Source organism: Chelon labrosus (genome assembly GCF_963514085.1).
Source record: "Chelon labrosus genome assembly, chromosome: 22".
In the NCBI taxonomy this organism is placed as follows: domain Eukaryota; kingdom Metazoa; phylum Chordata; class Actinopteri; order Mugiliformes; family Mugilidae; genus Chelon; species Chelon labrosus.
Window position 1 is genome coordinate 5,962,798 of NC_140355.1, and position 26,070 is coordinate 5,988,867.

The 26,070-nt window shown below is 41.2% G+C and overlaps 1 protein-coding gene across 2 annotated transcripts in view; it reads right to left on the reverse strand.

The window, feature by feature from the left end:
- Positions 1–69: 69 nt before the first annotated feature.
- Positions 70–26,070, reverse strand: part of rxraa (retinoid X receptor, alpha a) — a 97,747-nt gene continuing 71,746 nt past the window's right edge. The window contains exons 5-12 of one of the 2 annotated variants that reach the window (XM_084571739.1): positions 25,408–25,558; positions 23,198–23,377; positions 16,981–17,150; positions 9,996–10,125; positions 8,754–8,886; positions 6,461–6,552; positions 4,942–5,047; positions 70–4,556 (exon numbers count right to left, since the gene is read on the reverse strand). In XM_084571739.1, coding sequence (XP_084427865.1) covers positions 4,409–4,556; positions 4,942–5,047; positions 6,461–6,552; positions 8,754–8,886; positions 9,996–10,125; positions 16,981–17,150; positions 23,198–23,377; positions 25,408–25,558 — 1,110 coding nt within the window. In that variant the 3' untranslated portion in view covers positions 70–4,408. Of the gene's footprint in view, positions 4,557–4,941; positions 5,048–6,460; positions 6,553–8,753; positions 8,887–9,995; positions 10,126–16,980; positions 17,166–23,197; positions 23,378–25,407; positions 25,559–26,070 lie in introns of both variants that reach the window. The other variant, XM_084571738.1, reaches the window with a different exon arrangement.

Below are 26,070 nucleotides of genomic sequence, written 5' to 3' on the forward strand. Positions count from 1 at the left end.
ACATAAAAGTCGACCGCCGTCATTTTTTTTTAAGTATTTTTTTTTTAATAACTTTTTTTTTCTGTCCATGAAAGATAGAACATCAGAGAACAACCCACAAAGAACAGATGACAAAATTCCATCTCCTTTTAAAAATCGACAAAAAATATAATGAAAGTAGACGCTCCCGTCTCGCGGCGACGGGCCCAAAGATGGCAAAGTAAAGGCGACGCAGTTACAAAAAAGTGCCAAAGCCGACTGTTCCTCTCACCTCACACTTTCAATCTGTATCTCTGGCCTCGTCCATTAAGCTTTTCCACAACGTACATAACATCCCATAGAAGAGAAGGGAAAGAACAGAGTACATAAGCAAGGGATAAAATTACCTTTGTACAAAAATAGATCTTTTTCCACGTTTTTTTTTTTTTTTTTTCAACTAGAGCATTTTACCATCTATGCAACAAAGAAAGCAGTGATTGTGTCACAAGCTCAGCTTTTCCTGATTACATTTTTTTTTTTTTTTATGAACATACAATTGCTAAGCAACACACATTTTGGAGGGTTTTAAAGTCTTAACCATTTTGAAGTCCCTTAAACTGATGAAGAGCTGGTTCTTTTGAGCGTAGAGCTGCTGCGATTCTGCTGGTTGATCAGGATTCATTTTTATAGAGGTCAAAACGAAAACTCCCGATTTAAAAAAAAAACAAAAAAAAAAAACAAAGACTGATTTGAAGAACACCTGGTTCTGGAACAGTTTGGTCTGAAAGACTTGTCTCCTTCGTTCAATGCTGGAAATACTCAAGGAACAGATCTGCTGATATATATTTATAAATATATACACATATACATATTAACAAAATATAGCTTTATGTTATAAAGCATCCGTGTAGGTAATCATTCTATGCAGATGATCGATTCTTTTATCTCGTCAAAAAAGATCCTTTGCCTGTCTTGTTTCCTGCAGGGGACTGAGCTCGCATGTCATCCACATTATGGCTTATTATACCTGCGCTCACCGACCACAAGTACACTACAGAGGAGGAAACCAACGAGGACAGGAGGATATTCATTTGAAAATTCATGTCATGCACTGGAAAAACAAGCACTCGATCGCTAAGTATATGCTTTTCCCGATTAAAATCAGCCCCTAAGAAAAGAAGTCATATCCCGGTCTCTCAGAAAAACGGAGAGGTGACGCTCCTCTTGAAAATCTATGAACATTTTACTCACAAAACAAGTGGGGTTCTTTTATATCCCCTTAAAATATAAATACTGTAAACTGAGCTAGAGCTGGCAGTCAATACTGTCACCTGGATTGGTTGTAATAATACAGGCCACCTCACTGAAGGTTGAGTCAAGCCAATAGTTCATTTTAAAGTTATTGCTACTTTTCTGAGGCGCTGAGGTTTCGTCAAGACCCAATCATAAACACGCTGCCACAAAGTGCCATCTCATTTCTCTGATTAAATACTTCAAGTAATGTTGCAGCGCTGCGTCTCTACCACTAGAGGGAGCTCGCAGCTCTTAAATCGCCACTACATCCCTCCTCGCTTTCTGTTCCCCCCCAAAAAATTCTCTCTGACCCAAAGTAAACCGTGTAAGTCCTGCTAGAGGTGTGTTGCAGCTGACATTTCAGAGCTGGCATATGAACCGGCATCATAAGAGAAAGGACATCACCGGGCGTCCGGGGATCAGCCTCACGGAGATGGAATAACATTTACAACCTCCCTCACTCCCCTACCACCCTCCCCCACCCCGACGTGGATGCCTCTTTATGAAACTAGCCCCAAACTGTAATGAAAACTTGACATATAGATGTTATATTCTAGTTGTTTTGGAAAAAGACAGCATTCTATGGAGTCTTGATGGTGCCACAAGAGAAATGCTTAAAAATCTAACTATGTGGTCGCAAACTGTAAAAAGCTGCTATAAGATTGTCACTAGCTAAGCTTGTGTTGCTACTAATAGGTTTAGTTTTTCATTTACTTATAAAGTTATGCTTGAAATTAAAGCAATCATGGAATAGATCCTGTGATTTGTCAGAGCAGCAGACTATGAAATGAGGACATGGAAAACTAAAAGATAAAGTTGAGATAAAGGTTGTTCAATTTTCACTTGAAATGGTTATTTCAGCATTCAAAAGTAGTAGTTTTTCATGCTTAAATGTGAACTGAAATAGTTACATTGATATAGTTTAGGTGGCACTCTCAAGACTCCATACACTCTCTCACGCCGCATTCAAAATCAAAGTTTATAGAATAAAAAATACTGAAACACAGTGCAGAGGTTTGCTTTGATTTTTTCGTTTCCCTGGTCTAAGGAGAGGTGGAGATGCATATGTGAGGAGAAAACAATAAATTCAGTTCTTTTAGTCCATTTCTTACGTTGTACTGAGCCGTGACTGTTCCCTGTTCCATAAGACACTTTCAGATCAGACCTAAGAGCTGTTTGTTTCAGTCAAAGGTGAATTAAACCATTTCAGAATGACTGAATCAAATATCTGAATAACGGAGGAAACACCCCAAATAATGTTCACTCCCTTCCAAGAAAAATATCACAGTGGGCCCACGCCCCCACCAACACCTGCCCGTGAACAGTCTTTGGAAATGCACTCGATGCATAGTTTTGCAGCAGCTGCAGCATTTAGAGAAAAGGAGAAAAGAAAGCAGAATATGGGCATGAAGCGTATTTATACATGACATGGAGATATTTAACATTTCAGTTCAACTTGGATGACACTTGGTTGTCCAGAGAAGTGCAGGGAGAGTGAGTGTGTGTCCCTCTGAGGAGGAAAACCACTGGGACGTTCCTGATTGGGCCGGGGCCAAATTCCACCTCAAAGGTGGGCTACGTCAACGTCAGCTCTCCGTTTAGGAACCCGACGACTCCGCTGTCATGAGGTTAAGTGCCAAGTAACAAACAAAACAAAACAAATAAAAGAATGGCTCCGCTGCAACAACAAACATTGTTTCTCGCATACTGTATCAGGTTTAAGTCCATGTTTGTGACTGTCGAGAACTGAAGGTCTGAGGGATGGAGGTAATTGTGCATTGTTATTAAAATGAAAACTGTAAATAATGTCAACACTGTATACGGTTGTAACTAACTGTACAGCTAGATTATGAGGTGCTTTGAAAAGCTAACACCCTCCGTGTCGAGCAGAGGGGTTTTCTGAGTGTGGAGGTGTAAATGGTGTGCTGAAATTCACATGAAATGAGAAGTGGGGAGGATGGAGAAGGGACGGCAAAGGAGCTGAGAGGCCGGCAAAACCTAATCTTATTTCCCCGCAGACCAGGCTGTGCGCTCGCTTCCCAGGTTTGTCGTGATCACCCGTAAGGTTGCGAAGAAAGGCCGAACGTTTGGATTGGTTTCACAAAAAAAAAAAAAAAATTGTTCCCTCCCCTGCTGGTGGCCTCGCAGAGCATCCAGCGATGCTCAAGTCGCGTAAAGCTAATTTGTGGCTAATTTACAACATCCGGCTTGTTTGCTCCTGTGTGCAGACAGAGCTGCAGAGGTTGTACATAAGAAGCTCTTCCAACCCTTAATCGATAATCAATACTTGAACTGGAGGGCTGATTAGTGGACGACTACGACATCCTCCCCAGTGCTGCACAGTGCTAACAGAGTAAGACATGGTTGTATTTGTTGGAATTGGGCAGAGACCTGAGGTTTATGAGCACTTTCAATCTTCTTACCCCACCTCTACCTCCGGAAAAAGCTCACACTTGAAAAAAAAAACAAAAAAACAACTAGTGCAAGACCTGACGTGTTCAGTCGAGTCAGGCAGGAACGGACCAGTTCCTTTAAGCAGATGGATTTTTTCCCCCTCCCCGAAGTAAGTAAGTTCAGTCCTGAAAGACAGAGAGGGCTCAGGTCTGAGTCTTAAACAGCCCGAGGCTCCCGAGAGTCCACGATTGTCCCGATCACAACGCTGAGTGTCCAAATGTGACATCATCATCGCTGTTGGTTTTTTTGTGAATATACCTGCACGCAAAACTGTGGGTGTTAAAACCTGATCACCTCTGCTTTTACTTTTCAACGTGTAGGAAAAGATCAAAACGATGGCTCAATGTGTTTGTCTCCTGTCCGTCCTCGTTTCAGTCACTCGTGTTGTCGTTTGATTTTCATATATATATTTCTTATTTATATATTTTTACAAGGTATAAAACAGACCCATAGACATGATGAATTCATTGTTTTCAAAACACATCACAAGGAGTTGGGGGGCTGAAGGGACAGGGGGGAGGAAGGGAGATGTTCTCCATCCAAAGCGGTCATGTGATCTGTCTCTTTCTGTGGATGGGATTTATTTATTTATTTATTTATTTTTTTTGTAAAAAGCTCCCTTCCCAGGGATTCCGAGCGACGTGGGTGAGGAGGGTTCGAGAGGCGAGGGGGTCGAGGGAGGGGAGCTCAACCCTCGCTGCTATTATGTCATTTGATGCGGGGCCTCCAGCATCTCCATGAGGAACGTGTCGATGGGCGTGTCGCCGATGAGCTTGAAGAAGAACAAGTGCTCCAGACACTTGAGGCCGATGGAGCGCAGTGCCGGTAACCGCAGCAACAGCTTGGCGAACCTGCCGCAACACAAGACAAGAGTGAAACGCAAGCGAGAGAGCAACGATCTCACAGCTTTCACTAGGAATACATTTTAGAGATGCATTAAACAATAATAAAAAAAACGTTTTAGGTATCTAAAGGCTCGTACCATGTAATGAAAATATATCCATCTGTTCAAGCAATAAGCCAAAACTAATAGCAGCGTGAACTCAAAGCTATTGATACTGATTCTTTGTGTGGATATACTATAAAGCAGTTTCTCCCACTTGAGAGTCATGAGAGGTTGCGTGGCTTATAAATTTTAATAATACTTGGGAGATTCAATACAAACAGTCTTGATTTCTGTGTCGGTGGAAAGCACACTGATGATACAGACATTAATGCCTCTGTGTTCGTGATTACCTGCCAGGCTGCTCGGGATACTTCTGTTTGCAGTAGGCCTCTAAAGACGCATAGACTTTCTCTCTCAGAGCTTCTACTTCACCTGGGTTGGACAGACCTTTGGAGTCTGTGGAGAGAAGAACAATAACTAAAACGCTGCCGAGATGAGGAGATGCTGCTCTTATTTTTTATAAATTCTTCTTCATTCTCTCACAATTTCAACTGTCTAAGTGCCAAAACTTTCAAAATCGACCGCGCCTTGCTCAAAGGCAGCTCACAGTCGCTTCTGTTCCCGATGGAGAGCAGAGCCTTATTTGCGTACAAGCTGAGCTTTCACCCCGCAGGCTCAGTGTGGACATGTGTCACCACATTCTGGGTTAGTCCAATTAAAGACTGTCATTTCCAAGCTGCGCTAATTTAAGCCTCACTGGAAGATGCATCTTTGATTAACAACAAAAACACGTCGCTGATTAACATTTCTGATGAACAAAGCATCCCACAATTGATCAACAATGAATGAACATTTGTTGCTAATGGCTGGTCTATATCACGCACTGTGGGAAAGAAAGGACTGAGGGCCTTTTTAGCCTCGCTGTCCTCTCCTCTACACCCCCACTCTGTGCTCTCTCAGTCAGACCGGTCTTGCAAACCCCTAATTAACAAGGAATCAAGAGGAAAAGCGAACCGGGGCCAGTGGGTCTGGATGTGGCCCGAACAAAATGTAGAGCACAGAGGATCAGTGTGTCTGGGGTGAGCAGACCCACGGTGGCCCCAGAGGGACGGAGAGAGGCTCCCACACTGAGTCATTAAAAACCTGGCTCATATTCATGGGCTGTTTAAGCATACTGAGATGGATAAGGTTTAAATTTGGAAGAGCACGAGTGACATGTGTTAAAGAAAGCTCTCTTTCTTGGCCTTTTTTTATGGCCAGTCTTTGCAGGAGAACACATTAAAGCAAAGAAAATAAATGAAAATACATTGGTTTCAGAAATGTCATAAATCAGATTGTGTTCTGTACTCTTTCAACGCTGCAGCTACTGCAGTTATACAACTAAAGAGAGGTTCATGTTCAGGTTCAAACACAAAAGTTCTTAAGTCGGTGAGTTCAAGCTGAGATACGAATGCTAAACCTAAATGCTAAGCAAATGATGAAGCTAAGATTTGAGTAGCAAAACCAATAAACAGGCTTGATATGTTGACACCATAAATAATTTCAGATTTAGCCGGTATATATCCTAATCTATATATCTGTTCCAAACTAAGGTACAGCCAAAATGTAAGATCCTACATTAATTCAATTTCAACTGTCGGTGGTTAAAAAGCAAAGTTGCTCAGTGCTACAGGTTTGCGCTGTAGGAAGATTCACACAGCAGGGATGCAGTACGTCAGCAGTCTGTGGTGGATGTTTAACATTTAGGTTGATAACCTCCACACGAGTCCCTGCACCGCATTCTGATAGTAGTGGAGGCAGTGCATTTCTTTCTTTGAAGCAATGTTCGGCTGCATTTAACTCCCACATCAAATGTGCATCAATAGTTACCTGGGTTGAAAAGGACGATGGCTCGAAGGCACCCCAGTTCTGTCTTATCCATCTGCATGTCCCTCATCTTTGACACCAGCTCTGTGAGCACTCTGCACGAAAGAGACAACAAGAAAAAAGGCCAGAGCCATGGCTCATTAAAAATGACGCCTAGTTGAAAGCACTAGTTCAAGTTTAATTCTTCTCCATTAAGACTATTTTTATTCATGAGACAAACAAACAAGTGCCAGAAAAGTTAAGATCACGGAAAACCGTTTAAGTCTAATTGGAACACTTTACTCTTCATGTGAATTATCCCGATGCAGCGTGGTACATTAAGAATGTGTTTTCAACCACCATCCAGCTCCTGTCTATTTAAAATGCACATAAGGATACTGTGAGCCCACATGAGCACCGTTAGATGAGTGGAAAAGTTTACAACCCTCCAAAGTCATTATATTTAGTACATGGTTTTTCATAAAAAGAAAGCCACAGAGTAAACACACGCTGTAATCTAACACCAGCACTCCCACTGTCTGTGTGTGACATCACTGGTGGGAGTGTCTGTGCGTGGAGTCGCTCGAACTCCTCACCCCTCTTTGACTCGGTCACACCCTCTCCACGGCGCTCTTTATTTTCCCTCTCACTCTGTTTCCTTCTGCCCCTCACACTCGCATAGTAAAGTCAATTGTGGCTCTTAGCTCATTCTAATTCAATTTGCTCCGAGGAGAAACAACAGGGCAAAAAAAAAAGAAAGAAAAAAAAGAAAAAGAAAGGACTCAAGTGTTTAAGTTAATCAGTCTCTTCATTTGTATGGGGAAGAGAGAGAGAGAGTAGATAAAGAAACATTATCAGTTGTCTGTATCTTAATGCTTGCCGTGATTAATGCAGAGATGGAATATGTCCTGTGGCTGTGAACGCTGATGACTGAGCAGGGAGGCTGATGATCAGAGGAGCAGAGGCACAAGAAATGAGGGAAGAAGACACAGATGTTCAAAAGGCTGCTTATTGTATGGGTCTGATAACCGCACCTGTAGCATCTCACGTTCACACTACGAGTGACAAAAATGGCCAGCTGCACCTTTACTAAAGCATTCATTGTTGGATGTCATAATACACTGAAAAACTACCTGGTGAAACAAATGCATGCGATTAATTGAAGCATCACCACGTTAAGTGGAGCATGGAAAAAGCTGATGTCAGTTCAGGCATAGTGGGCATAAGTTTATTGTTTCATAATGCTGGCTTCAGTTGAAAATGTATTGTAGCCTGTTGCTGTTTTGTCCTTATGTGAGCACAGAAAAAGAATTTAAATTTTAGTTTTGCAAAATGATGCGGATCAAGATTATTTCTAACATTTATTACATTTAGGTATTTTCTGGAATCTTTAAAGTTTTAAGAACAACAGGCTAAGGAGGCCGCACCCACTTTGTTCTGATTGGTCAGCTCCAATAGCCGAGACGGACACTGTACAGACACAGAGGGAAGGATGGACATGAAGATTCTAGATTTTTTTTTTTAAATTATTATTGGAGGCGAACGTATACGCTGGATAAGTCATCAACATATTTTAATTGTTTTCCACGATATAACAAACTCCAAAATACCATCAAGAATAAATACACTTATTGTCTAGTTGGGTCTAATGCGGTTCAGGTGACTTATAGTGCAAGTTACTCTATATTTTACAGTAAAAACACTTTTAACAATTAGACTTTTTCAACTTTCCAAACTGCGTTAACTCATGAGCTCAGGTTTCTGCAGAACACACGCCACAGACTCATGTCAGATTTCAGCCTGTCATTGTCAGTAACAGTCACCGTCACGGTTCCTGCACGCTCTCAACCTCACTGTGACTCAACTGTGCATGGATTTTTTTGTTGCTGACATTTTCTGAGCAGTGCACTAAGAGAGCATATGTAATAAACCGGAGGCAATCGATAGTTCCTGTGCTGCATTGCTCTCCTCGACACACTCTTTTGATTTCCAGTCTAATGTTTAATATTATATTAAAGGAAATGTAGGTGTCACATTCTGACATAGTTTTTTTTAAAGTAACTTTTTAGCTAACTGAAAAGGCGATCAGTTTATTGACGCTCTTCTAATGCGTTCCAATTATCACAAGCTGGTAAATCACAGTTTGCTGCTATGAATGCTTTGTTACGGACTGAAAAATATTAATCAATGATTAAAATTTATAGCATCAGTTACAAGTTGCTTTGACTCCACTTTGAACACAACCGCTGCTGATGCTTACATGAGTTTAAACGCTGCTAGGTAGGTGCAAGAAAGTTCAGTATATGGTAATACTGACCTGTCAAAGATGGCTCCCACCCCGGCACTATGGGCGCTGTTGCGGTGGACGTGAAGCCCTGTCGCCAACAGAATCCCATCTTTAACCGCTATCGAACGGTGCGAAAATGATGCAATGAGGAGTTCATTCCAACCTAAGGGAAGAAAGAAGGAGAGGGATCAAGGAAAAGTGTGAAGAAGAAGAAGAAAAAAGAACAAGCAAACCCCAGTACAAAAGTTCACACAGCATTCAAGCAAAATGAAACTGACAACAAAGGGGGAGTTCCAATGAATCAATTAAGTCGCACCATAAAAGCTTGCAGCTTTCGCAAGCACAGGCATCGCGTTATTACTAAGACATCTGAATTGTGCTTTCTAAAGAGACAAGCGTGTAAAAGGGATGAACTGCGCCTGCCATCACAATAAAGACAACAGACTTGATGTGCCAAAGCAGGGGCTTGACACAGAGACACAAGACGCTGCCATTTGAGTGACAAGGCTCCTTTAACTGTTCTGCCTGGCAACACTCGCCTCTTCTCCCCAGAGTTGAGTTGGGTATGAGCATGCTTTTATCTGTGATACAGCAGAACTAAAGTGGTTATTTATAGAAAACCTGAGAGCCGAGAACAGACGAAGCTTTGCAGAATAATGTCACCCTCTGCTTTGCTGAAGTCTCTCCATCATTGTACGTGCAGAGGATAAGGAACGATGGGAGGATTTTTCTTTTTCTAGGGTGTAAGGGATGGGTGTGTAATAGCATTTTTTTCCCCCTGGAGGAGAATTTAAAATATAATGGAGTAATTTGGAGAGACAGGCAGGCAACAAGGGCAATGTGTTGGGAGAGACCTTCGTGCATGTGACGTTAGTGAATGTAGCAGAAGGGACAGATGATTCACTCTGTTTTACGTTGCTACTTCTGAGATCCTGAGCGGTTACTTGCTTTTCCACATACATAAATATATATATATATATATATATATAGTGATTGTTGGTCTGTCTAATGTTTCTGTCACATGAACAAGAGAGTTATTCATGGGTATGGCCATATTAGTCTATACGCATTCTGATTGGCTCACATTTTTTCACTTTCTGCAGATAGAGCTGGCACTAGTGTCTGTTTCCAGGGTTTCTTTCTGTCTTTTATATATTATATGGCAATTTGTGTCTTACTGTTCTGAATAGCAGTTGGTTTATCACTAATAATAAAACATTTTATTTTTCTATTTTAAACGTAAAAGTTTTTTTAATGGACCAGCAGACAGACCTGCTCGTAGAAGGATGACCTGGTCGTCCAGTGGCAGTTCAGAGAAGTGTGGAATCCTCTTGGCCCACTCCACCAGCGTAAAGAGTTGTTTATCAGCTGCTTGACAGATATTTGTCACTGGGTCATTGGGCTGCAGAAAAATTAAGACAACAAAAAAAAGAAGTCAGAAATTCATTCATTATGTGAAATGAATAGGTGTCAGGTTTTTGTTTTGGTCTGAGTGTATCTTTTGGCTGAGAGCCCGGTGTCAGGATGAGCTACCTATCACTGCGCATTCAAACTGACACAATGAAACTAACATGAGTACTACACTGTGAATAATATCTTCTAAAGAAAAGCAAGCAGGAAGACAAAACAAACTGTGATCCTGTCCCAGCTTGCGGAGGAAATACCTGTGGAGAGCTGCCGGTGGAAAAACAACTTTCGCTGAGCAGACTTTCTCTCTTTGGGGACCTTTTAGCCGAAACACAAATCAGCCTCTCAGACAGTTAGTGGAGCTCAAGAGGCCCTCGAGAGGCTATACTGACACTTTACTATAGAAGAAGTGCTTAGGAGCTCAAGGGGGACTTTATTACCAGACCAGGAAGGTCTTTGTGAAATGTGCAAACTACAATATGAACACAATGCCAATTCATACTTACTTAATTTGACTTATAAATTGCTGTTATTAAAGGTAAACAATTTTGAGTTTATTAAAATAGAAAAATAAGCTTTCTCTCCGGGCACTCCGGCTTCCTCCCACCATCCAAAGACATGCTCGTTGGTTCATTGGTGATTCTGAATTGGCCATAGGTGTGCATGTGAGTGTGAATGGTTGTCTGTCTCTCTGTGTTAGCCCTGCGATAGACTGGAGACCTGTCCAGGGTGTACCCTGCCTCTCACCTGACGACAGCTGGGATAGGCTCCAGCACCCCCCGCGACCCTTTACAGGACAAGCGGTTACAGAAGATGAATGAATGAATGAATGAATGAATGAATGAAAAATAATCTGTTCTTAGTGGTGGGTTGGCTAATAGATGTCACAGTGTCCATTTAGTGCAGGAACAGCGACGAGTACCTCTGGGAAATAAAAGGCCCAGGTGAACCAAGGAGAAAGCTACGATAATGTACTGATTCGACTTTATTAGACCTACTGAACAGAGAGATGAGCATAAAAAGAAAATGGAGGAAAAAAAAAAAATAAAAAAATTACAGCTTTGACAAATTATGTATATGCTTTTAAAATTCCTCTCTTCACTTGGAGAGAAGCGAGGATTATCACCTTGGTAGTGAACATCCCACAGAGCATATAACTTTGCAGTGAAAGCATGCTTGATGTAATGGTAACTGGACACTGTTCAAATGCTTGTTGTTTTAGTTTGATTCTATTTCACATCCAAATTGGATGACTGTCTATGACTTGCAACCACACAGAAAAAAACTGCTTTTGAGCCAATTATCTTTGCTCTCTTGAAAAAGCAGTGGATTTCTTTCCGAATACCCTTCATTTAAAGCTGCACTTTCAGTCTATATCAATTAAATACATATAACGTTAATACGTTTTGGTAAGCAGCTAAAGTAACAAAAAATGTTAGGTCCAAACATGCAGTATATGGACTGTATAAACTTAAATTTAAGTGGCCAGAGTGTGATCTGTGAGTGCTAATCTATGCATTTGTCCTATTTAGCAAAGAAGATATTTTTTTAGCAACTTAAGCACCAGCACAAACACATGGACTGTTCCTCTTCAACTGTCTTGATGAATTAAATTCATAAGTCTAATTCTTTGACTCACGGGGAGTAGTGGTGGAATGCTAATGCTACGCGTACATGCAGTCTTACTAACTCCCTCAAATGTAACTCCATCTGGGCAAGGGGGGAAAAAATCCCAAACAGCACTGTCAATCTCTGACGATCAATTTACCGTCATCCCAGGAGTACATACCCTTGATATGTATGCGTAAACAAAGACTTTGTGCACACGCTTTTTGGTGCATAATTTTGAATCAAGTAAACATCCTTAAATTCCATGTATCCCTGTGTGAACTCACACTCCGACAAAAACAGTCAGCAACTTCTCCCCAACTTCCAACTCCAAATCCCACAGATCGAAGCTGAAAGCTCAGAGGATCCTGACATCAACTGCAGCTCTCAGGAGAAGATTAGTTCAAGATGAAGGAGAAAACATCTCTCCACTCCCATTCTCCTTTTAAAATACGCAGGCCAAAATCTATTCTGTCCTCTCCTCCACATTTCCCCCTCTACGGTATGAAACTCACACTGACAGCAGAGCATCACAGATACGCATATGAAATATGAACAATTTAAACCAGACACAAAGCCTACACTGTTTTGAAAACTGAAAGTCGTCTTTTTTTTTTTTGTCAGGGGGAGAAAGACAACAGGCATCTTATGAATATTTCAACATTAGATCTCCGTGGGAGGCGTGGACGGCGCAGCTCAGTGCGACCGTTTTTCGCGAGCTGCGCTTCTTCACACACAAAAAAAAAAACATAAACAGATTTAGCTAATTCATTCCAAAGGGTAGGCCCTGCAAAAATAAAGAAAAACAAAAGGGGGCTTCAGTGTGCGCTGCGGTCGAGCCACCCCTTCTCACAAGGATAGAAGTCCCAGGGTTCTCATTAAACATGACGAGCCTCATGAATGTTGCATGGCTATCTTAGCCATGTTTACACTGACCTGGTTTCTTTGCCTCTGTCTGTGGAGATGACAGGGGAGAGGAGCTTACACTTTCCTGAAACAATTCACAGGGATCACATTACTGTACTTACTGTTCAAGCCCCAGAGCAGCATCTGGGGTGTTATCAGGCCACAATGGAGGAGCCCGCTGCGACCTGTGAGAGAATCACCTCCATGTATAAGATTATCCATCTAGCTGAACTCTAAAAGCTACTTTCCCTTCTTCCATTCTGCCAGTTGAAAATGTGGAACAAATGAGCAGGAGGAAGCCTGGACAAAAACCTCCACTTCAGACAGAGCGGTAAGAGAATAAAGTTCAAGTTTTAGCCCATTTGAGCGGATGTTTTTTTAAATCTCTGCCACAAACTGTGTGTTCATTCCAGTCAAATCAAAGGGTTTATAGCCAGACGCACTCCACCGCCATGCTCTATCATCCCAGCAACTTAGAGAAATGCCAGGCTTGCATACTGTCCTATGAAATTTTCATCACTTGTGGAGGGGAGACGAAAGATTTGCCTTTCAATTTTTCATTATTCTGGTTGAACTAGAATATACTAGCGTGACAACAGAGAGAAAATTGGGTACTCATACAGATCAGCATAAAAATGAATTACTCAACTGTCCCACTTTTTTTTCTTTAGATTAAAAAAAGAAACATTCCCAATGTGATAGCATGGGGATGAATCATCAGCTAAATATCATCTAAATAACAGCAATATAGCCTGCCTTGATTAAAGGGAAAGATAAAAACTTGTGAATCAGCTTCTATATAAATTAATAGAAAGAGAATAGAACTCGGCAACAACACAAAAAGATAAAAATATAGAACAAAAAATGCATAAAACTGAATTCAATAAACACCCTCAGGATTGGCAAATGATGGCTTCTCTTCTGAGAAGACCTCTCCTTGTCTGACTGAAGGCATATTACTAACGCCTGTTTAACTCCTGTTCTAGGTCACCATGAGATAAACACACTTTATTCAGCTTGGCCAGACCCCGGCCATTAGACAGTGGCAGTGGCCTATTCATGGTGTACACTCATGGCCCGGGCCCTGTGATTAATTATAGCACGGGGCAGCGCCTCTCAATAGGACCTAGCAGGGGGGAGGCAGGGGGACGGGGTTCACAGAGAAGGGGAGTCCTTGTAGTCAGGACAGCCTGCGTGCCGATACTCTGCCAACATTGCGGGCTCACTATTAGCTAAGGGTAAGCTCCCCCAAATAAAACTGTAAAAAAATGTATAATTTTAGTCCATATTCCTGTTGGTACTTAGCTGATAGGTCTGGTTATTATAAGATTTATTACTCGCCTTTTTCTTCCAGATCTGAAAAGGTACTGCCAAGCACCTCTTTCTAGCAGCCAGGACTGGACCTCAGCATTTACACCCAACCAACCAGCCAGAGCTGCTAGTGCAACAGCAGCAGAAATGTCCAACTTTTCTCGAACTGACACCAGTGTGCTTTGTCTGTGGAGATCTAAGCTGCCTCTCCAGTACAACGGATATATAAAAAAGCTTAGTCTGTTGGTTTAAAGGAATGAAACACATCTAAAACCATTTCTGCACACGACCCAAACTACACATCTGCTAGATGCTGAACCAGTAGCCACAAGTTAAAGAAAAAAAAGACTAAAAACTAAATTTTCTACAACACATAAAACATTCACCAACAAGTACAAGGTATGGCCATTATGGCCTGAAATTTCCGTGGTAATAAGCTGCACAAACAGAACTAAGGAGCCACTCCAGCATGCATCTTGTTTTGGATTAAGAAGAAAGTTCTGGTAATGTATATGATTATGTAGTATTTCTCTACAGATTTTTGCAGTGTTATACATTAGGTTCAGCATCAGTTTTACCACACTTCACCTTTCCTGACTTGAAAATTTCTATTTTAAACTGACAAACATATCTGTTATTCATGGATCAGTTCAAAATGATTTGCCTCCTAACACTCATTACTATACATATTATTTCTAAGAAAAAGTTCCAAGGTGGTCCACCTTTGAAGCAGCACATAAAGCCAGCCATCAGTCATTTCACAATATGTGAAGTAAACAAAATTGCATAATCAACCTGATTCAATACAATGAACCATTAACTTTATAGCATTATATTTACTATATATAATAGATATAATTATTTCAATAGAATCATATGATTCTATTTTTCTGCTCTATACAGCTTATGAGTGCTGTTTTCATCTCTTGTGAAATCCTTTAAAAACCTCCTCTCGGTGTTGGGCAGACAGCGGGCATCCAGGGACCGACCATGGCTGAGACTACTGAGCACATTGAGTGCATTAGTGTGTCAGAGCTGCCAGCCGCTCCCCCATGAGTCTCCACTCCTTCTCTCTCTCCCCAATGTCAACGCTCATCTCCTACATTTCCATCTGCCCCCCAAAATAGCTCCCATTTACTCACATAACAGCCTTCACATTTCTACCTTTACTTCACAGGACATTTCCCTTCCCTGAAGCAGTAGAGGCCCGTCCTCCCCCCTCCCTGCCTCCTTTGGTAGTCTGCTGTGCAGCTCCTCTGTTTCCCATGTACTAGCAGAATTCCTAAGAAAGCTGAGGCTTTGTGGGATGCTTTCAGGAATAGTCTGTCTGTTGCATTATTCATCACCGTTAGTCTCCTCTGTGTCAAAGGCAGCCCATAGAGCCCAGCTGATACTGAAGGGACAGATGAGGAAACTCACAGCTGAGTGAAGCAGGCGGTACAAGGTGAACAGGCAAACCAATACTCTAGACCCTACACAGTCCACTCCAAAGAGCCCAAAAGAAAGAGGACAAGCAGTACTCTTATCTGATAGTCAATAATACCTCTGACATCAGGATGCAGTGTATCTGCTTTAAAAAACACCATCTGGCTTTAAAAAACAGGAAACTATATAAAAAGAAGTAATTAATTATTTAGAACATATGTACAGTGAAAAATGAGAAAAAGTAAGTATAATATGTCCACAAGCAGACGAATCTAACTTGACTTAAACATGTGCTGTGTCTGGACTACAAAGATGAGATGCTCACAGATGGAAAAAATTAGAACAACTTGTGGACAAAGGTGGACGAGCTCCAGCAGTACTTTGGAAAGCAGACGATCTAAAATATATGTCGTGAGCCATAAATCTGAAAAACATTTAGTTTTGGACACAGCTGCAGCTTGATTGATGGCCACTGACGCAAGTCTTAGATCGTTACTACAAAATAACGCATCGCGTTCTTCCACACAAACTTAAAACCCCCATACTATAAATTAACATTTAGTACATATGTACAGATATTAAGACTACTTGTTAACATGCAGTAAATAAAATTTAATTGCATAAGTCATCAGTTACATCAACGACTATTGAGAAGCTTTCACACATAGACAACTGTAAGAGTTTCTCTGTCAAGACACTTAGGAGTTTTCATTGTGCCCATACTAGTTGTCATCCATTTTTAAAGTCTGTTTATAGTCAGTTTTTAAGGATTCAAGGTTTATCATTTGTCTCATGCATGATGTACAGCGGCAGTGAAATGAAACTGCAACAACACGCAGTGTGCAAATGTAGCGAGTGCCTAAGAACTACATTAAAGAGAGAATAGAAAATAAAAAATAAAGAATCTAAAAGTAAAGAATAAAGAATAAAAACGTCCGCTGTTACTATTATCAAGTTACTGTACAGTAGGAGATGTCAGTCTGAATAATTTAGGAGAATGTCTGTATAAGTGAGGTTAGCTGTACAAGGAGTCACTGATATACACAGTAAGGGGTTGGATGGGGTAAGGTATAGAGATGGATTGTGTCAGGATGGATTTGAGGCAGAAGTGTTCATAGTCTGTATAGCCTAACTCTAAATGTGGCTGTGTTTGATCCTGATATTCTAAACAGCCTCATCCTTTCAATAAGCATTTCCCACATGAAGTTACTTGGTGGCTAGCTTCCTTAACTGTTAGCCATGGTGGTCAACAATTGTCTACCAACAGTTGCTGCTTTACAGCAGCGTTCTTTGTGTATCTGAATTCCCATGTCGTAACCACAAGCTCATGAAGTCCACAGGTTCCACTAGAAGGCATCACTAGACACAGTGCTGAAGTATTTAAATGGTAAGAATAGGTATGAATGGACAACTGTGTGTGTAGTGTAGTGTAGTGTAAGAGTAAATAGAGAAAATGTGTACTCTCCCACCAGTTCTAGGGTAGATCTGAACAAATTACTCTCTGTATATACACGTGTGCTTCTGTGAGCCTGAATTTATCCACAAACTGATGATGCAGAATGACACAGCATGCGAGAAAAAAAGAAAAAAGCCAACTCACCGAATTGGATGGTACACCAAGGTTGGTCTCGATGTAGGTCTCTGTTTTGGGTTCCACCGCCTGCTCAGCTTCCAGGATCTTCTCCACTGGCATGTCCTCGTTGGCGCAGCTGGTGGATTCCACCTCGTTCTCATTTTTGTCCTTGGCTCGCTGGCGCTCCTCCTGAACGGCTGCATGTAACAAAACTGGTTCCGGTCACTACTGCTGTTTTACAATGTCAGCATATGTTCAAGTGTGCACGTGTGTTAAATGACAGAGTCAGAGCTTGCGTGCTTTTGATTAATAAGCAAGCTTTTGGGGTTAGGCAGTTGGCAGCTGTTTTTAATGTTTTGTTCAACCAACTGTGCACGACAAGCAAATCACTGAAATGCAGGCAAAGTTAGTAACTAGGCAGTTAAGAAACATGTAGAAGAAAAAGAACAAGTAGTCTGGTACACATCAGTAGCAAGGTGAACACGACATAATGGGTCCATAATGTCTGTATCTGTACAGATATGCACATACATATACATGTGCTTGGTTCAGTGTAGGTTTAAGTGTTAGACATTGCGTCTCAAAAAGCTAGTGAATAGTGCCTGACCTTGTGTGTATTATCCCAGCAAACATATCCAAGACAGTTTAATCATGAATAATAGCTTCGATGGTGCATATGCAACACATAAGGACCCGCATTATGCACAACAAAGCTGCATCGAAATATTCAAGGTCTTCTTCCAGTTTCCTTATCAAACAGATGCATTTTTCACGTAGTTCTCAATGACAAACAGTAAGCTCCATTTATACAAAAATAATTTCTAAAAACATTAATATCATATGGATTGTCACTCTTCCGTGTGCAATGAATGAAAGCCAGAACATCTCACCCTGAACACAAATCAATGAAGACTTTGTCGTATATAAAAACACAGTTAAGCACAACAGCGCTGATTCTGTCATCTTATTGGCTTGGCAATGTAGACACAGGAAATGGTTTGTGTGCTGAGCAGACACCGAGACTCATTGTGGCTCAGGCAAGAAAAACCGCACCTCCACCCTCAAGTGAGAATGAAAAAGTTGCATGTGTGTTTTGTCTTTTCAAAAGGCTATAATTTACTTAATCCAAAGCACCACAGAAAAAAGAATTGTGGCATTTTCTAAGTTTTTCTTCCAACCACAGATTAATAAGGGACATAATGTGTTGTACGATAAAGGGCTTTTGGAAATTCTAAGTCAGCATGCAGGTTTACACACCCACCTGGAGAGTCATGGTGTCTCACACACACACACACACACACACACACACACACACACACACACACACACACACACACACACACTGGGTTTGCAGGATGATCTGCCTTCTTAAGTTTCCCCTACTCTGGTTTCTATTCCAAGTCCTGAATCAGAGAGGCCGTGGTCTTGTTGTGGGGGAAGCAGGGGTTGTTAGAGGAGGAGAGGGAAAGGGGCCCCTCTTTAGAGGAACTGCTGTCTGGAGGTGGAGGTCAGCCCAAGGGTAGAATACTTGTGTTGGAGTCAGGGAGAGGTGAGGAGGGCTGAAATCATGTTAGCTTTATTCTCCCCCTCCTCTCCTCTTCTCCTGACTGGGAGAGCATAAATTCATTTAATCCTGTTTTTCTGTGGATTCGCTTAGCCTTTTGGGCTACTGCTGCCGTGTTCTCTAACCACAGCCCTCGAGGTGCAGGGGGAGGCTTAGGCAGCACTGTGAGTGAGGCAAAAAGCAGTAAATGATAATATCCTTGAAAGGAGTAAAGAGCCCAACAATGACATAAATAAACCAGAAGAGAGGGGAGGGAAGGCCAAGTAAAGGTCAAGAAGAATTGGCCTCACAACAGAGGCTATATATATATATATATATATATATATATAAAGTATTCTTGTTCGCTTGGCGTTCAACAATGACTCTACATCGAACACACCTGCACATATGCACCAGGTTAACACAATCTTTGCATCATCAGTCCTCCTGGCTATACCGCGTATCCACCAGTATAATCTACGCATCCCTCCATTCAGTAGCATAAAGGTGAGAGGCAGCAATTGATTTGTTCAATGTGTGAAAGAGTGCTTAACAGCACTGCTGAGAGTGCTAATATTTTTAACACCTTCCTGGAGTGTTAAACTTCACACCCCACGGACTGATTTTCATCCCCTTAAAGGATAAAACTCTTCATGTTCTGAGTAAAGCTATAATCGCTCCCTGAAGCTGCCTTCCTGTCCTCCTTCATTTTGAATCACAAAATATATTTTTGCATGTTTGTTTGAGAGTGCAACGATCACCATCAAACAATTAAAACCTTTTTTTTTTAAAGCTGTTTTAGTAATCATGGTACTCCAGTCTCATTTGTTGAAAGAATATGAAAAGGATGCATTCCATTTTAAAGGATATCTGTGTGGAAATGCTTCAGTCTTTATATTATTGTAATATAATTGAGTATTGTACCAAAGTTTTAGGCTTCTGTGATGTTTGATGAATGCATTTGTCTTACACTAAAATAAGTATGTTCTACATTAGTGAAATATTTAAATATTTCTGCAAAGGAAAGTAACATTAACTCCAACAGAAACAGATGTGTAGAGAGGATAAAACTGGGCGATGATATGTTTCCATGGTGCACTGTCCAAACTTTACAGAAGAACAAAAAAGAAAAAAAAAAGAAAAGAAAAAATGAGGACGAGAAAAACAGTGGCAGATAGAACAAGCTGAGTGCAGCAGAAGAGAGATTTAAGCTGACGTCCTTTCAAAACATACAGTGCCGATAAGTCTGGTCAGAACTTGCAGCCAAAAGCCTTTGTTCCGAAAACAATGCAGTACGGACTGTGGTGCAAAAATGTGAAGCTGGTGATGAGTCATAATTTGAAATATTTGGCATTAACAGAAGACAGTTTATTCAATGAAGAGATGAGGTGCTCTCCAAAACGGATTTTCTGCAGGCAACAGTGAAGCATGGTGCAGACTCAATGTGTCGCAAACATAAAGACAGCTGAATGATAAGAAATTCATTCTGTGAAAAGTCGGTGACCACACACATAAAACCTGAGTCCTGATCTGAATATCACAGAGTCAGTCTGGGATTACACAAAGACACTTCCACAAAGTGGTGGCGACCTACCTTCCAAGAACCTTGAAAAATAGTGTACAAGCGCACAAAGGGAAACAAACCTAACACTGGCTCTGGAGAGAGCCTTTTGCATTCCTATGATGAAGTGAGGATAGCTGAAGTTTCTCCTACACGCTTACAAAGGGAGGGGTGATCTGTCCCAACTACCAAAAGCCCTTAAATCTTTCAGGTTTTATTTCAGACATTCCTAAAACATTTGGACAGTAATGTACATCACGCCCTGTCTACTTGAAGATGCGTGTTTTTTCTATGCCCGTTTTCAAATCCTAGTCTCTTCCAAGTTTCTCTTGCACACTCGAAAAGGGAGGGGTGTTCTCTCCCAACTACAAAAAGCCCTTAAATCCCAGACACCGAACCATTAAATCTGTAAATCTTTATTTCAGATATTACTATTAGTATATAACTTTTTGACAGTACTGCACATTGTATCCTGTCTTCCTGAAGATGCAAGTTTCTTCTATGCCTGCTTAAGTGACTTGTCATAAAGTTTGAGGTACTGTAAGTAATAATTCAGTGGAGCAGTTTAATTCTGATCAGAAATGAACTTGGTCAACCTCTGACAACTTTCCTGTAGTGCATAAAAGCATAACTGCCTCACACAAGAACAAGCCATTACAGATTATTAGCAGATGTGCCTGACAGACATGTGACAATATCTCACTGCACAGCGATCTTGTGAGTTTATGTCAACAGGCTGCAGGACATCTGATGAAATGTCAAGACTAAAGATGGAACACATTATTTGCTGATTCACATTGTTTCAGTTCAAGATTTGGAGTCACAGGCTGTAAGCTCTGTTCAGTCAGTGAACGCTTCACCGATACTTTCTTCAGATCAGTAGTACACTCAGTACATGACTTCATGGGTCAGTCTCTAATTGAGGGAACCCCTTCTTGTAAAAGCTGATTCGGTGACAATGTTGATTCAGTATAGTCATGTCATAGTTCAGTGGGTTCACTGTTTAAGATATAGCTATACATGTAGCGAAGACAGGATTCAAGTGTGCAGTCGGAATCATTGTTAACTTAAGACAAGCTGTTTCAAAAGGTTTGTAGTCAGCATGTCCACAACCATATTATCTGGCAGTAAATTAATATTTCTGCCTCTGGCAGCATAAGAAGCATGCAGAAACGTGAGCTAATCCCATCAAAAAAATATTTATCTGCTGCCGTTTTGTTTTTTTTAAACAACTCACTTCACCTGTAATTTGCTGAAGAATGTTAGACAAATACACAATCCTCCAGGATATGTAGCTGAGACAGTTAAAACTTGACAATGTTGCTCCAATCTGATCCAAGTTCAAAGGAATGTCTGATTGAAGGATCTTGAATAAATCTTGAATAAATGATTGGTGTACTAAAGCTGTTTCGGTCCACACTGAGATGAAATGTTACTGACTCTCAAAACCATCAATTATTTGGAATCTAACCACTGGAGTTCATGGTTAGACATGCAGAGTTTGTTTACATTATGCTGTACAAAGTACCACTGGGATATAATACTGAGCAAATGTGGTGTTCTGTTCTAATTTTATTCAGTATACTTATGTGGTGTAGAAAATATTAACTGTCTAAACACATTTACTTGAACGCTGAAAAAGGTGGTGGTTAAAGCAATAACGATTCCTGAACTGTTTTTGATTAACAAGCTGTCTATGTAGTTGATTAAATCCTTGTATCTTTTGGAGAAGGGCAGGAGAAGTGTATGCATACCATGAGTAGACTTTAATTGGAGGAATGTGGTACAAATTTTCACTGTGCTGTGCGAATTACGGAACATTATCCAATTTGAGCACTTGGATTAAATTTTGTGCACTGAGAATCTTGCTACATGAGCGCACAAACCATCTTGTGTCTTGAGGGTGTGTGGAAAAACAACACAAAACAAGCAGCTCCACTATAAACAGGTAAGCTTTTCCACACAACTCCAACAAAGTTTATACAAATCATTAGGAGCACAAGAGCACGAAGAGTGACTTCCATAGGATGCAGTGGAAGCAGAAGTTCACACAGCTCCATTGTTATGTTTTTAGTTCTCCAGTCTATATCAGTGAAGTCTCAGAGGACTGCCTGTTCTCACAAACCCTCACTCCGTTTCCACAAACAGCAATGCTGGGTCTGTGGCGCTGCAACAGCTGAGTGAAGGAGTTATCTCCCAAAAAGTAGTGCTGGAAGCAGATCATTTTATCACAGTTGAAGTTACCTCTAAAATTAAAAGTGCAAGTGGAAAGGCACTTCAAATTCTAACCTTAATATAACAGGTTGAGTGACAAATATATAGCCGTTGCAGTTCCCCATCAGTTGATCAAGCAATCAAAAAATGTATTGGTTGCAACTAAACAAAGGGCAATATGATATTATGATTATAAACCTGTCAGAATGTTTTGTGTCGACTTCTATATTCAGGTTGTTGTTTCAAGCCTATGAACCTAGTCATCACAGTGAGTATAGTGGCATCTATCTATCTATCTATCTATCTATCTATCTATCTATCTATCTATCTATCTATCTGTCTATCTGTCTATCTGTCTATCTATCTATCTATTCTGCTGGAAATATAACAGAAGAGGGATTCAATACACAGAAGACAGAGTCACGTTTTTAACAGTGCTGCCCAAAACACTTGTTTGAGCCAGTCATTGTTTTTCTGTCCCTCCTGGAAACATGTCAGTTCACCTGATGTTTATCCCACATGGGGCAAACATAGGGAGACAGACTGTGTTTAGTCCAATCACTGAAAAAAAACTGGATGTTTACATGGTAAGCATGCTTCAAATCGTTTACACCAGCCTTCTCCTTCTACCGAATGAACATTCCTTCCCTTGAGAGCTTTTTCTTCTTATTGGGCTATTATTGTTATTTGAGGAATACTGGTGTCTATGTACATGCAGCAGTAGCCTAAGTCAATCTGGAGTCTCAGTTGTGAGGTTATGGTCATAAAAATACCAAAAGTACCAAAAATATACTCAGGTGTACTGGAGACTGTACAACACTGCTACTTGTTAAATATAGAGCCCTTAAAGTTTAAATGCATGTGGATTAGTACAGATTTGTGGGAATGGGTAAGTGGGACTTTATCCTCAACGGTATGTGCTGTACCTTCTCTCTTCATGCCCATGGCCAAACACTTCTGGTAGCGACAGTACTGACAGCGGTTTCTCTGGCGTTTATCGATGACACAGTCTTTGTTGTCGCGACAGGTGTAGGTCAGGTCTTTGCGCACAGTCCTTTTGAAGAAACCTTTGCACCCCTCACAGCTGTATACTCCATAGTGTTTACCTGAGGGAAAGGGACAGAAGGGTGGTTAGTTGAATGTTAGTATACAAATATTCTTGGCTCTCATTTTCCCTTTTGTCTCGGTTTTTCTTTTTTTGTTTGACACATGAGGTCATGGACTTGATGACAGTGCCTCAGCCTTATATCAACACATGATTTTCCACTTGTTGTTTGCTGTTTGTCCAATACTACTATGTAATTACTTGCGTGTAACCTCAAGACCACAAGAACAGCAATGTAATCATGGAGACATTGTAATTTCATTAGCAGGTACTCCCACTGAGATCACAGTAACATTCACAGTGCTAATGTGCAACCACACAAACAGTATGCAGGAATAAGCTTTTGAGGGAACAAAAGAGCAGTAATGATCAAGTCAACAGATTATGTTGGGGGACACACTGTGGTGGCAAAAACAAAGAATAGAGGAGCCCAGGGGGTCCATGGATTGACATTGGTTGTCATATCATGTTCTCCATCCTAGCTCTTTGTGTTATTTATGACGGATGGAGACCATTTGCATTCTCCAGGGTTGTTCAAACTGTTTCTTTGTTAGCTTTGTGCCGTTTGGACCACCAGAGAAGATAAATAAAGCCTCTGAGCACAGCTAAATGAAGCATGACTTGCTATTAAACATTGTTTTGATTTTTCCCCTTGGCTGCATGCAGCGCAGATGACGCAGAATGACGCAGAATGACAGTATAAATGTCCAGTGAATTAGATATCCACCTTCATTTCGGAGCTAAAAACGTTTCATGGCTATCCTTTGAAAAACATTTGAACACAGGGTTATTTGTTGTTTGTGTGAAAAAGAATAAATTCGACTGCAAAGAAAACTTCTGAGGGAGCCCTATCCTTAGGCTAACAGTTGACTGTGGGTTAAATGTTCCTGTGGTTAAAGTGGTTGAGTTTGTTCTTGACCAAATGATAGCCCATGAGTAAGGGAACCCCAGTGAGCATGTGCTTTGTGAAAAGTCACTAATGGTATTGTCCGTTTGCATTTTTAGACCCTAAAAAGCTACGAGAGCTAGTTTGAACTTGGGACTAAGATACTGATTAAATATTTAGGGTGTCACAAGGACCTTTTTATCACTTGGGCATGAAAAAGTGCTTACAGCTTCAAAAATATTTTAAAATATTAAAAATGTTACTGACATGATGTCCATACACAGATCAGGCATAACATTATGACCACCTTCCTAACATTGGGAAGGTCCCCCTTGTGCCTCCAAAACAGTTGTGACTCATCAGAGAATGGACATGGGCCTTTTGAGGGTGTCCTGTGGTGTCTGGCAACAGAATGATGTAAGTGGGGGCCTTTGGATCCTATGGGTTGAGAGCAGGGGCCTCTGCTCTCATTGGTATGGGGTGGGGGTGCCTGGTCTGGTCTTGGTGGGTGGTACATATCTAAGTAAAATGCCAGGTCTAAAAGTTTCCCAGCAGAACACTGAATTGTCATTGTTACCAACTGTTAACCTCACACACAGCACTGGTCTGTTTAAGTAGAAGATGAATTAGGTTTTGGTTTCTTCCGACCATACAATCTTTTGCCTCAGTTTCTTTCATGTGTCTTTATCCTGCTGCCCTCATACGCTTTTCTTCTAGAGTGGCTTCTTTCTGGCCTCCCTACCATTTAGCCCAGATTTGTAAGTAAATCCACTGCAAAAAGCACTAGTATGTAGTCTTGCCAGCAGTCTGTGGAGCTGTTCTCTGACCTAAGTTCAACCTTGGATCTTCTTTGGAGGTTTCTTAGTGTGGTTAGAGCACAGGCTTGAGTAAGATGGTGGGTAGTCCTGCTTTCTTTTAATTTGGTAATAATGGAAACCCAGCTGTTGAGAAATTATTTTTTATACAACTCAATGGCTTACCACAATTTGTCCCTAAATTATACATACAACGTTCCATGGACTTTCTGGTTAGCATCAACTCAAACAATTTAATGTATGTCAAAAAGAATTAAAGACCACTCTGATATTAAACTTGCATGTTTTTTGCTTCCTTCAAAGCAGTCATCACAGCCTGCCATCACTCACCTGAAGAGCGGTCGCCGCAGATGGCGCAGATGTGTTTGGTGAGCGACAGGACCGTGCCTGAGGGCTGGGCGGGCACCTTCATCACACCGTTGAGGCCAAGCGGGGGCTTGATGTCCTCCGTACTGCTGACCGAGTTCATCGGAGAGTTCAGCTGGAACATCAACACACACAAAGACACACGCCAACAGGTCACAAAGCAGTCCCCTGAACTCAACACCAGTGACACCGTACACACCATCGCACGAACCCTGTCACATAGCTCAGCTAGTGAGGAATATTTAGCTGATGACATTGAGTACTCAACGAGGGCCAGGACTGCTAAGGAGAGGTTTGGTTACATATACAAACAGGGACATTAAATCTGTGTGGAGTTATGTCACGCAAAGAACTATTTGCTAAGTGTACAAAGTGAAAAGGATGTTATGACTACTGACACTCACTGTAGATGGTCAGCAGTCCTAACAGCACCTCCTTTTCTCTCTTTCATCACTCCCTCTGTCACTCTCCTCCCTCCTATTCCCCTCTTTTTCAGATCTAAATCTGGCGCAGCAGGATTCTGCACCACTCAACCCCAGGAACTCTTTTATTCATGCTCTCAACAAGCCCCGCTGGCTCCCAAATGTTCGGCGCTAGCATAACTTCACTGCAAAATTTAACAGTACA